The sequence below is a fragment of the Hemibagrus wyckioides genome, linkage group LG04 (assembly GCF_019097595.1).
Source record: "Hemibagrus wyckioides isolate EC202008001 linkage group LG04, SWU_Hwy_1.0, whole genome shotgun sequence".
In the NCBI taxonomy this organism is placed as follows: domain Eukaryota; kingdom Metazoa; phylum Chordata; class Actinopteri; order Siluriformes; family Bagridae; genus Hemibagrus; species Hemibagrus wyckioides.
In genome coordinates, this window is record NC_080713.1 from 3,968,131 (window position 1) to 3,981,881 (window position 13,751).

At 39.5% G+C, this 13,751-nt stretch overlaps 1 protein-coding gene across 1 annotated transcript; it reads right to left on the reverse strand.

Annotated features, from left to right (window-relative positions):
- Nucleotides 1-1,310: 1,310 nt before the first annotated feature.
- Nucleotides 1,311-5,068, reverse strand: si:ch73-167i17.6 (regulator of G-protein signaling 9-binding protein). Its single transcript, XM_058387684.1, has one exon. It carries the CDS (start codon nucleotides 4,407-4,409, stop codon nucleotides 3,681-3,683), a length of 729 nt encoding a protein of 242 aa, XP_058243667.1. The 5' UTR covers nucleotides 4,410-5,068; the 3' UTR covers nucleotides 1,311-3,680.
- Nucleotides 5,069-13,751: the final 8,683 nt, after the last annotated feature.

The window sequence follows — 13,751 nt, forward strand, 5'->3', positions numbered from 1 at the left end:
TTAGCTAAATCTGTGTATCTTGACAGTATTCAGAGCTAAAATTTAGTGGTTTTGCTTGGAAGGTTTATGACATTCGAGTGATTAAGATATTTGAATGTGAAAATATTTTATTTAGTCCTGTGGTCATTTTGTCTCATGAGGGAAAAGAAGTGCAACCATGCTTCGTGAAATGTTTAGTTGTCATTAAGGATGAAGTAATATACACCGATCAGGCATAACATTATGACCACCTGCTTAATATTGTGTTGGTCCCCCTTTTCCTACCAAAACAGCCCTGACCCGTCCTGCACTGTGTATTCTGACACCTTTCTATCAGAACCAGCATTAACTTCTTCAGCAATCTGAGCAACAGTAGCTCGTCTGTTGGATCGGATCACACGGGCCAGCCTTCTCTCCCCACATGCATCAGTGAGCCTTGACCTGCCCATGACCCTGTGGCCGGTTCACCACTGTTCCTTCCTTGGACCACTTTTGATAGATACTGACCACTGCAGAACGGGAACACCCCACAAGAGCTGCAGTTTTGGAGATGCTCTGATCCAGTGGTCTAGCCATCACAATTTGTCCTTTCGTCAAACTCAAATCCTTACGCTTGCCCATTTTTCCTGCTTCTAACACATCAACTTTGAGGACAAAATGTTGACTTGCTGCCTAATATATCCCACCCACTAACAGGTGCCATGATGAGGAGATCATCAGTCTAATTCACTTCACCTCTAACTGCTCAGAATATTCTATAAACAATTGTTCCCTTATCATCATTACTTTTTTTTAATCTACTAAGGCCAAAAACATAATTTTTCATGTTACTGAGGCACTGCAAAAAACATTTTTTCTTCACGCTTTGTCCTGTAGACTTCCCAGTGTCAGAAAACGTACAGAAAACGCGGTGAAACTGGTGACGCCTTACAAAAATGTGAAATAAACATGTCCTTACACAAAATGTTTATATCTACCGGGATAATATGAACAGCTCAACACATTTTATTTGCTTATTATTAGCATTTGCTTGTGTGTGAAGTACTTTTAACTCAGTTGTTGTAGAAAATTCATCAACACCTCCTGAATTTGAATTAGCTGAGTATTAAATTACCTTACGTAAATGTAAGGAAATTAAAAATCAGCAGTTCTCTGGTCGTTTTTTACTTGGATTTATACCTCGATAAAGGCTACTCGCAGGTCCATAATACACATAAAGAATCTCTAACATGCATGAAGCGTAATATTAGACGTCCAGACAAGACAAGAGATTTGTTTAAATTATTTATTGATATAAATATATTCAATTGTATGTACACTATTTCAACATGAATATGCATTATGTACAGATTCACTATACAGTTGTTGCGTTTACAGTGTGCGGACATATGCCTAGAGTCAAACCCGGGTTACAGTCTAAAGTGGGCCTTTTGTAGAAGTGAGGCACAACTAAGGAACAGGAGAAGTCTGAAATGCTGCTTTCTGTAAAGACTAGCAGGCTAACACTGGTCAGCTGAAGTGGACGGCTGTACTTTTTTTCAGCTGCAAGTATTGCGTTTGAGCCTAATGGGAGATCTGTTAGGCCTGGAAATGTTGTTCTATTCAATTACGAGCCTGTTTTTGTGACGCTAGGTGTCCAGAGCTGGGGTGTCAAAGCAGAGACCAGTCTTGTCAGGAGGTAACATTTAACAGTATTTGGTCACTTCCCCTTTAAAAAATTTCCCTTACCGCATTGTCCTGACCAATGTTTAAAGCAAAAGATCTAGATATGAAACTTTTATGATATGAAAACTTTTTTAGATTTTAAAACAAATTATTCTCAGGTAGCCAGATATCATGCCATGATGTATTTTTTATGAGCAAACATTTTTCTTAGCCTAGAAATCTTTAAACCTGATTACTGTTTTTAAACGTTTTCTATCAAATAGAAAAATAAAGCATAATTAAACACACTCTTCGGACAAAAATTGCTTAAAATAAAAACCTTTGGGTGTAAGCAGTGGATAATAAAAACTTTCTTATAATTGATTTTAAAGCTTTAGTAAGAAAGCTAGCCTATTTTTGTGGAGCAATATAAGAATAAATAAGAACTCAGGGTCATATAAAAATCAGCTAATGATAAAATGTGCTAATATGTCATTCTTTATTAGCGAGCTAAAACAACTTGCATGTATTTTATGATGAAGTCCACAGAATTTCCATCTTTTAACACTTACTTACACAAGACACAGTAGAGTAAACCTATCATTTTGGAAATATTGTTTAATTTGTAATGAATCACAGTGTGTTTTTTGTATGTTTGTTCTGTTTGTGTATTTACAGTGTAGAGCTTTCAGGTCAAATGCAGTTAAGTGAAAAGCAGTTGATGTGTATTTTTGGTCCCTAATCTGAATTATTTTGGTCCAGCTCACTTAAAACGTGTTTGACACCCCTGGGCTTTGACATTTATGCATAAGACGCCAGACGTCTATGTGAATCTACCAGAATTTAATACGGATTTATCTCCACTGATCTGGTTCAGGTGAAACTAACAGGATTAGATTCTCCTAATCGGTGTACATCCAGCTGAGCTGAAACAATTCCAACCGGTTTCTTTAAGGACGAAAATGTGCTTTCTCAATTTTGCTGTATACGTAATGTCCACAGCGAAAAGTTGTCCAGTCCTTTTTTGTAAACACTGATCTTGGTCTGATTCGATGCTATTACACTCACAAAAATGACCACTAAATCCACCACATCCTCTCAGTTTTGCGTACTAATCCTCTGTAACTTAGACTGTTAAAAAAACTGGCTGTAAAACATATTTACAGTGACGTACTGTGATATGTTATAGAGTATAAGATAACACAGGATCCAGTACATATGCTCATGATAGTTGATGCAACAATTCATATAGGATTCATCTAAGCTGAAGGTTAATTGTCTCACTTAAGTACCAAAAAACTTCAAGTTCAAAACACTACAAGGATTTGAACTCATTTGTCAGACACCCTTATCTAGAGCAACTTAGAGTTTATCTCAATTTACACAACTAAGCAATTGATAGTTAAGGGCCTTGCTCAGGGGCCCAGCAGTGGCAGGTTGGTGAACCTGGGACTCAAACTGACAACCTTCTGATGCTTCCACATTCCCTCAACACCCAACCTTCTGATGTTTAACTCAAAGCTGTAACCACTGAACCACCTCTGAATTAATCTGCACTAAATATACACCAAATCAACTAAAGCCAGCTGAGCTTAAAGCTTTGAGTTACAGATTAGAAGCCTGTGTGTTCAAATCCCATCCTGAGTCCATCGTAAGTCGGCGAGCATCATCCGAATGAGCAAAATGTATTAAACTAAATGGATTATGTGTTATTTTATACAGCGTAATTCGTTACAGTGCTTGTTTTACAGTCGTTTACTGTCGATTTAACAGTACTAACCAACAATTTACTCTAAAGTTTACAGCCATTTTTTTTACAGTCTTGTTGTGTCCCATGGATTCATTATAACACAAAAGCAATCAGCCTCTGATTCAAAAAACACTGCTACAGGGTGTGCTTTTCAGTTTTTTACACACACACACACATACACACACACACACACACACACACACACATAAAACTCTGCCAGGTGAATATGTAGGCTAGAATAAATCCTGTAGGTTACTGTTTTTTTGTTTTTGTTTGTTTTTTGTGACAATCCTAATAAGATCCTGTTTCAAAGATTGACGACCAGATATCCCAGAATGCCTGCAATGAGTAAAACCACAGTGAAAATGATGCCCGCAAAGATCCTCATGACACCAGCTTCACCTTCGCCCCCATCTTTGGGCTCCTCGTCGCAGATGGAAATGACTCCGACGGATGAGTTTCCCACGCTCACAGTGGACTTGAGTTCAGCACCCGCTTCCAGCTTGGCCTCCACCGCCCACGGCGCCACCTGCACCTTCATCTCCATCTCCTCCATCATCTGATCGAGCTGAGCGATCTCGGCCTCCAGGTCTTTGAGATCGGTGGTATCGATGCCGGCGTCCGCTTCGTACTTTAGGTTCTGCATGCTCATAGCCCGAGCTGCCACCGTGGCTGTGCTCCCGGTCATGCCGGTTTGGATGAAGTGGCGCGTGGGCACCTTAATCGGGAAATCCTGCCCGATCTCCAGCGACCTCCTCATGTCCACCTCGAGGATCTCCATGCTGCTTGTGAAGAGCACCCACAGGCGCTCGTACTCGGCGCGATCGTCGTTACTGATGCTCTTGTCTTTCAGCAGCGCGGTCAGCCTTGTCCGGTTGGCCGCGGCCAGCTCCTGCGCTTTCCTCCGCGTCTTTTTCAGCTCTTCGCGCAGGTTTTGCGAGTCCGACGTGCTCCCTAAAGCGGACACCAAGTGCCGGTAGCAGGCGGTCACCTTGTTTAAAGCGTCCAGCATGGTTTTGCACTCGTCCTTGCCCATGTTTGTGGAGGAAAATGAAGAAAAAGTTGGTGATGTGTCGGGTGTAAACCTGCGCCGCGCTCGTGCTCAGTTTCCACGGCAGCGCCTCAGCAGCCACGCAGATCCACGCATCGCTCTCGCCCCGGTCAGTTTCTCTCCAGCCATCTTTCTCCTCTTGTTCCTGGCGAGACAGCACACAGGCTTAACAATAAACGGATCTGTAAACAGCTTTACTTTTGCCCTCGGAGATTAAAGTCGGCGTCAGTGGCCTACACCACACCATACACTACACACTGTACTATACACTACAGTGTGCCACGGCGGTTACGCGTTACACCTTAACGCCCAAAACTTCAATGTTTTTCAGCGTCATAAATATATCCTGAACAACACCTGGCTCATAATCCTTTAAAACACACACACGCAACGTGTCCACAGCTGCTCACAAAAGGTCTCACATCCTCGTAAAATCCTTTTGATGGACACAAAAATACACAAGAAACCATCCGCGAATCCGCAATACACCTCCTTTGCGCTTGTTCTGTTTTCTCAAATCGTTCATATGATCGCTTACAGTCTTTATTCCCCTCTTTGTTTTGTTTTTTTTTTTCCCCCAGCCAGGGAGATGATGCTCACTTCCCAGCCGCTGTCCATTAAATACCGCTAGAAGCTCACGTGGACGCGCATCACCGACACAACCAGTCAATCTCGCGTTCACGAGGCTCCCGGAAAAAAAATAACCCTGGGATACTCAAAGCTGATTGGTTGGCCGACACTATTGTGTTTACACACGCACGGTGATTGGCTGGAGCGCATGTCAGTCAAACGCGTAAACTCGACAACTGTTGGAGTGTGCGCAAATTTCAGAGAAGAAAAAACTGTGATTATTTCTGATAACACTTTATTTATGTAGAATATTACCGAGAAACTAATTCCAGAAAATAAAATGTAAGAAAAAAAGTCGCAAATAATGGTTATGTTTAAAGCAGACTTACATTTCTACTGCAAAATTATTTTTAAAAATTAATTAATTATTTTATTTATTTATTTATTTATTTATTTATTTATTTATTTATTTATTTATTTGTTTATTTATTAATTATAAAATAATTTTAAATAAAAGTACACATATATCAATATTTTTAATAATTCCTTAAAAAGGTCTAGGTATGAAATAATGATATGATTTTTTTTTTTACTATATGAAGTATTCAGAATTTTTTTATCTTTCAAATAATTATTTTTTTTGTAATAATGCTAACATATCCTTAGCAAACAAAACAAAGCTTCATGATCAGTATGTGTTTGTTGTCTATACACCAAGAAATGTTATGAATATGAACAATTATGCAAATTGTAAATTATCACACAGAATAATGTCCGTTTCATTAGCTAAGAAAAATTAGTCAAGCTAGTAAATTAGTAAAGTAACTAAAGCTAATTCTGGTTAACTGAACGTCATATTGATTGTTTATGTGTGAAGGCAAGACAAAGCATATTGTTTACATACACCAACCAGGCATAACATTATGACCACATGCCTAATATCGTGTTGGTCCCCCTTTTTCGCTGCCAAAACAGCCCTGACCCATCATGCACTGTGTATTCTGACCCCTTTCTATCAGAACCAGCATTAACTTCTTCAGCAATCTGAGCAACAGTAGCTCGTCTGTTGGATCGGACCACACAGGCCAGCCTTCTCTCCCCACGTGCATCAATGAGCCTTGGCCACCCATGACCCTGTCTCCGGTTCACCACTGTTACTTCCTTGGACCACTTTTGATAGATACTGACCACTGCAGACCGGGAACACCCCACAAGAGCTGCAGTTTTGGAGATGCTCTGATCCAGTGGTCTAGCCATCACAATTTGGCCCTTCGTCAAACTCGCTCAAATCCTTACACTTGTCCATTTTTCTTGCTTCTAACATCAACTTTGAGGACAAAATGTTGACTTGCTGCCTAATATATCCCACCCACTAACAGGTGCCATGATGAGGAGATCATCACCTGTTAGTGCTCAGAATTTTATGCCTTGATCGGTGTATTCTATTTTATAAAACTATATTATAAATCATATCAAATCTTAGTTTAAATTGTGACATTTGCGTTTTATGCATTTTTCATTTTAAAGGCAAGGAAATATAATTACAAGGTAATTAGCGAATTATTGAATTCCTCAAACCTCATTTTTCCGAAAGTCTTAATTAATCACATTACACAACTTATGATCTTTCCATGGAATTAGACAGACTGCCTGTTTCATTAATCAGTGTTTTTAATCTCTGCATGTTTTCATGGACATGTTAGTGTTGTTAAGTTTTAACCCATAGCACCTTTTCCTAATGAGCTCGGGGTGGCACAGTTCTCTGGTAACAATTAAAGTCATGATGACTAAGAGCCAGCATCTGCTGGGACACCCTGAAGGTTTACTGCATGCAGGGGAAAGAGCTCCACATTAACCTGCTGTGCTCATGCAGAACAGGATGCCATCCCAACTATGGCTCCATGGGGAGAAAAACAGCATGTCCCTGCAGGCCCCTGCCTGAGCCAGCTTCCTAAAGCACATTTGCCAGCTGTGGCACCCCGGCAGCACGGCCTTCCCAAATCTGAAAGGATTAAAATGACTATAGAGGAAGATTAGGTTCAGGGCTGATTATAACCTAAAGTCTTTGCTTAGCGTTCGTGGTGTTCACAATCATACAGGAATTATTTACTATAACTGTAAAGGAAAGCTGTGATGGACTGGTGACCTGTCCAGGGTGTACCCCTGCCTTTCTCCCAATGTGTGCTGGGACAGGCTCCAGCAGATCCCCATGACCCTAATTAGTAGGAATAAAGTGGGTATAGAAAATGGATGGATGGATAAAAGGAAAGGTGAGTCATTTCCCAGAGGGCTGAATATCAGCAATGACTCTGATACGTCTCAAAAATAAAGGTCTTTGTCTTTAGGGTGTGGTTCTATCAAGAACCTTTAACATCGATGGAATGTTCCCAGTACAAAAATGTTTCTTTGTAGTGGGAAAAGGTTCTTTAGACTATAAAAATATTCTTGTGGCACTAAATAAAGGGGATTCTCTTAAGAACCATTTACTTAAAGGTTCCTTGGGGAACCAAAAATGGTCCTTAAGTGGTATCGAAGAAAAAATCTTTTCCTGATTCCTGGGATCATTATTTGTGTAGGAAGATGACAAAGTTGCATTTTAACCGTAATGTGAAACATATTATCACAAACTCATAAATAAATATTGCTAATGGTTTGTAGATTGAAACCTGCTAACGATATTTCAGTATAAAATTTGCACATGTGAATCATAGATTGTCTAATTAAATGTTTTTATGCAGTATTTATTTAAAAAATAATTTAAACATAAATAGAAAATAGAAAATAAATACTTTCAGAGCATATTAATTAATTAAATAATTTATAAATGTATTATTTTTATTTATGTATTTATTTATTTTGTATGTATTTATTTATTATCTATCTATCTATCTATCTATCTATCTATCTATCTATCTATCTATCTATCTATCTATCTATCTATCTATCTATTTATTTTTATGTATTTATTAACTTAATTTATTTATTTATTATTTTATTATTATGTAGAGATCATGGTAGATTAGTAGTTAGGACTTTTGCCTCACACCTCCAGGGTTGAGGGAGTTTTTCGGTTCTCCTCATGCTTTGGTGGTTTCCTCCAGGTTCTCTGGTTTCCTCCTCCATTCCAAAGACATGTGTATTAGACTGATTTGCATCTCTAGCTCACCCCATAGTGTGACTTTGTGTATTTGTGCTCTGCCCATCCAGAGTGTCCTCCACCTTGTGCCCTGGGATAGGGTGATATTTAAATATTCCAGGGATTCACCACAATACTGCACTGTTATTACTTAACAATTCTGTAAAAATATTCCTGTCATGTTCAGGACGAAAGCCTCAGCTAGCTTTCTCACTTTCTGACCTGCAGGAAGTAGGAGGATCTCACTGCCCGGCTCCTTGGGAAGCATAAACATTTATTCACGCTGCCTTATTAATGAACAGTTCAGATGTTTGCTCTGGTATCTGTACACAAACCTTGTGGTTTAAATGTGAAGGGGAAATCATGCACCTCTTACAGGATTTAAAGGATCTGCTGGTAACATCTTGGTGCCAGATACCACAGCACACCTTCAGTGATCTAGTGGAGTCCATGCCTTGATGGGTCAGGGCTGTTTTGGCAGCAAAAGGGGGACCAACATAATATTAGGCAGGTGGTCATAATGTTATTTACACCTGACTGGTGTATATGAATGATTTTAGAAGGTAGTTCCATGCCTAACTGCATAGACCGTTTAAGTAGAGGATGAGGAGAAATGATGCTAGAGAATGTACGAGCCAAAAATAAAGTACAAGCCTGATCTGATCTGCTGAATTATTTACATCCTCCCACTGCTCGGGAGAGGCGACTCTGTTCACGGCAAGATTATATGAAATGAGAGACAGAATCCGACGAAGGTCTGAGAATGGCTGCAACGGAGAACACTGACAAACCCTGGGGAGGATTCAGTACACATTCATAAGCATGACATAAGAGTTTTGTTTAAAAAAAAATGTGTTGTTTTATCTTCAAACAATAGACAGAAACTAGAAAAAAGCTTATTTGTCTTATTTTGTGCTTATCTTCCAGTTTATTATTTTGTTATTAATAGCATTGGTGAATCTCTAAGACTAATCTATGGTGTGTCTGTTCCTTCCCTGTTTATTCAGCAGACATGTAAAGTTATAGAAACTACATAATTGCAAAATTAAAGAAGATTTGTTTTATATTTTAGTTTAAGGAGATAAAAATTATATTGTAATGATAAGGATATTGTGGATTTTATTTATTTATTTATTTATTTATTTATTTATTTATTTATTTATTTAACATATAATTAATTCATTCATTTTTTAAATAATAATAAATAAATAAATAAATCTACAATATCCACAATGAGACAGGTAATGTCCAATTATTTATTTATTTATTTATTTATTTATTTATTTATTTATTTATTTATTTATTTATTTATTTATTTATTCTCTGTATAGCATTGTTTATCAATTAAATGTATAGTGTATTTATTTTATTTCTGTACTTTTGAGGGTCAATTCTTTGATTTGAGGAAATTCTTTGTGTGTGCAAAAGCAATACTTAGCCAATAAACCTGATTCTGATTCTCATTAGTGCTTCATAAGGGTGTTATAAGCACACAATATATTCACAGTTTAGCAAATGGAAATTATGGACATGGTCAACGTTTGTGCTTCTTAAATAACTATAGTTTTTGAAAGTAGATGTCAGTGCTTCATAAAAGTGTAATAAACACAAAAGTTTAAAGATGGAATTGTGGCACGTTTGGCTTCTCACTCAAGTAACGATGTAGTAAGTCAACATTAGAGCTTTATAAGCACTACTATGAATTAGAGCGGAGACTGCGAGCCAGGCCATTAGTGCCTGACCTCACAAATGCACTTCTAGAGGAATGGTCAAAAATTCCCATAAACACACTCCTAAACCTTGTGGAAAGCCTTCCCAGAAGAGTTGAAGCTGTTATAGCTGCAAAGGGCAGGACAACTCCAATCTCCGCTCTAATTCATCCCAAAGGTGTTCTGTGGGGTTGAGGTCAGGACTCTGTGCAGGCCAGTCAAGTTCCTCCACACCAAACTCACTCATCCATGTCTTTATGGACCTTGCTTTGGTCACTGGTGTGCAGTCATGTTGGAACAGGAAGGGGTCATCCCCAAACTGTTCCCACAAAGAGCATGAAATTGTCCAAAATGTCTTGGTATGAAGCTGAAGCATTAAGAGTTCCTTTCACTGGAACTAAGGGGCCGAGCCCAACCCCTGAAAAACAACCTGAATTCAATGATTTGGAGGGGTGTCCCAAAACTTTTGGCAGTTAGCCCTATAAGAAGCCACTTGTTAACTGTATTCTAAGAACAACCTGGTGATCTGGATGACGTTGCACCCTGGTCTGTAGCTTTTCCTTTAAATAGACCTCCTGGTTTGGATTGGGAGCTTTACCTACTAAACCCAGATCATCCTAAAGGAGCGTCGGCATCTGCCGCTTCCACTTTAAGAGCTAATCCAATCTTCACATCTTCACAAGCCGAGAGCAGAGTGTGACAGTGACGATCCCACCATCTCCTCTTCCTCCTTCTCTTCCATCCGACTCCTCGTCCAGCTCTTCTTCCTCTTCCGTTCACTTGATCTTGGTCTTCCCGTTTCCAGTTTCATCCCTGACGGGTCACGTGACAGCGGACGTGCAACTGTAGACGGGCTAAAAATTGTCATTTCTTCATGTTTCAACTTGTAGCCAGAGAAGAACTGTACACCAGTGTGTGTGTGTGTGTGTGTGTGTGTGTGTGTGTGAGAGAGAGAGAGAGACAGAGACAGAGAGGGTGTGTGTTACAGTCAGCTCCAAAATTATTGGCACCCCTGAATGGAACAGAACATACCCTGGAACCTGATTACGGCCTTGTATAGCTAAACATTTGCTTATTTTTAACATTTACTCCATAAAAAATTAATTACAGAGCTGATTCTACTGTTGCATCGAGTGTTTGTATATTATTGTAGTATTTTTTTAGTTTATTGGACCTTATTTCTTTTCCGGATTTTGCTAAACTGCTAAATTTTTTTTGTAGGAGCTAGATTCCAGAGTTATAGAAACGAGAGTTGGTCTCAAAAGTATCACTGTGCCTTTAGCTCTTGATAAGATCAACCACAAAATGTCTAAATGTCTAAATGTGCAAGTGTGTACACAGATTTCTGAGCATGATCGACCTTTTGACACGCTTAGCAATGGCTTTATATGGCTGTTATTATGCAGTAATAAGTAATAAAGAGTTCTTCTACTTATTTTCTGTGCACTGAAGGAATTTCGAACCGAAAGCCACCCCGTTTCACTTAAATCTGTTGCAGTGCTATAAAATGTGCTCCTGTAGCTGCAATTAAATGAAAATGGATGGCTGTAACAAGCTGAGATATTGATCTATCGCCATGGGGTAGAGGACCTCTTTCCACAGGCGGGCTTTTATAAATGATTCATAAGTTCTTTTATTACATGGAACGAGTTTAATAAAGTGGCTGCTCGGTGATCACGTGACGCAAAAGAGGCATTTTCTAAGGTGCATTAAGGTGCTTGAGGAAGGCATTATGCAGAGTGGAGCGTTAAATCAGCGGAAGAGTTTATTATCTACCAGAACGAATGTATGTCAGGGATGTTGACAGCTGCGTCTGGCTGAAAGTGGCAAATCTGAATCGTTGATGAGAACATCGCTGTCATTATCAGCATCGTTAACACCATCATCCTTCTCACTGCTTGTGCAAAAAGTGACACATCCTCTAATACCCTCCACCGATCTGTCACCGTCGCTAATCTCTAAAGAGGCAGCTTTCATGCAGTGACAAATCGTCCATTTTGCATGTGTTATTATGGATGTTTAAGGAAGCAGGTTAGCGTTGGGTCCATCCCCATGTAATTGAGAGAGGCGGCCTGAGAAAGGACTCTTCAGCCTTTAATCTGCTTTAGAGGATTGCTAATGCGCGTTTCTAACGAGAGGAGGAAAAAAAAAAGGGGGAGCAAGTGTCAGGCCATGGTTTATTGTGTGTAAATCCTCAGGGTGACCTCGTGTAGACACAAGCCAGAGAGAGAGAGAGCAAGAGAGAGAGAGAGAGAGAGAGAGAGAGAGGGAGAACTGATGGGAATTCCTGGTCTTTTCAGAGAATTGGATTATTTGGCTCCTAAATTTCAATTTAAGAGAGAGAGAGAGAGAGAGAGAGAGTGAGTGCTAATGGGATTTTTTTTTAGAGCACTGGATTATTTAGCTCCCAAATCTACATTGCAGAGAGAGAGAGAGAGAGAGAGAGAGAGAGAGAAAGACAAAGAGAGTGTCTGAATTCTGTGAATTCTGTCTTTTTAGAGAGTCAGATTATTGAGCTCCTAAATTTAAATTTACGTGTGTGTGTGTGTGTGTGTGTGTGTGTGAGAGAGAGAGAGAGACAGAGAGAGAGAGAGAGAGAGAGAGAGAGAGAGAGAGAGAATACTGAGAGTCAGATTATTTGGCTAAATTGAACTCGCTGCTAAATTTTGCTCAGTAAGAACAATGACATCAGGGATATTTCAGCATTAGATTTAAACACCACCAGGTCACACTAAGATCTGTGGTCAGCAGCTTCAGGGTCTTCAGGGTTAGATTCACATGTTATTCCTGTGTCCAGGTGTGTGGGTTTCCTCTGAGTTCTCTCCAGTTTCCAAAAACATCTGAGAGAGAGAGAGAGAGACAGAGAGAGGCTCTAATCAGAGACTCTAAATTGCTCACTGGTGTGAACGTGAGAGTGTATGTTGTTATAGAACTTGTTATAAACTGTTGTTATAAAAGACTCTATATTGTTAAATTTCTTATTAAAAACAGCATCCTCTCAGTTTGCTGTTATTTATGGGTCAGTTCTAACTTGGTAGCGCCACCAAGTGGAAAATAAGGGTATATACAGCAGCCAAGTCAAGTCAAGAAGCTTTTATTGTCATTTCAACCATATATAGCTGACACAGTACACAGTGATATGAAATGAAACTCCAGGACCCTGGTGCTACATAAAAGAACACAGAGCTAAGTTGTCCTAGCCACATAAAGTGCATTGTGTGCAACCTAGTGCAAGCAGACAATACAAAACACTAATATACAGGACAGATACACAAAATATTCCAGTATACATTCTCTATCATATGTTATACAGTACAGTGTGCAAAAATTAAAAAAAAAAAAGCATCAAAGCCAAAATGCCCATGATGTACACCAATCAGGCATAACATTATGAGCAGTGAGAGGTGAAGTGAATAAGACTGATGATCTCCTCATCATGCCACCTGTTAGTGGGTGGGATATATTAGGCAGCAAGTGAACATTTTGTCCTCAAAGTTGATGTGTTAGAAGCAGGAAAAATGGACAAGTGTAAGGATTTGAGCGAGTTTGACGAAGGGCTAAATTGTGATGGCTGGATGGCTAGACCACTGGATCAGAGCATCTCCAAACCTGCAGCTCTTGTGGGGTGTTCCCGGTATGCAGTGGTCAGTAACTATCAACAGTGGTTCAAGGAAGGAACAGAGGTGAACTGGAGACAGGGTCATGGGCAGTCAAGACTGGCTGGCCCGTGTGATCCGATCCAACAGACGAGCTACTGTTGCTAAAATTGCTGAAGAAGTTAATGCTGGTTCTGATAGAAAGGGGTCACAGTGCATGATGGGTCAGGGCTGTTTTGGCAGCAAAAGAGGGACCAACACAATATTAGGCAGGTGGTCATAATGTTATGCCTGATCAGTGTAATACCTTTCCACT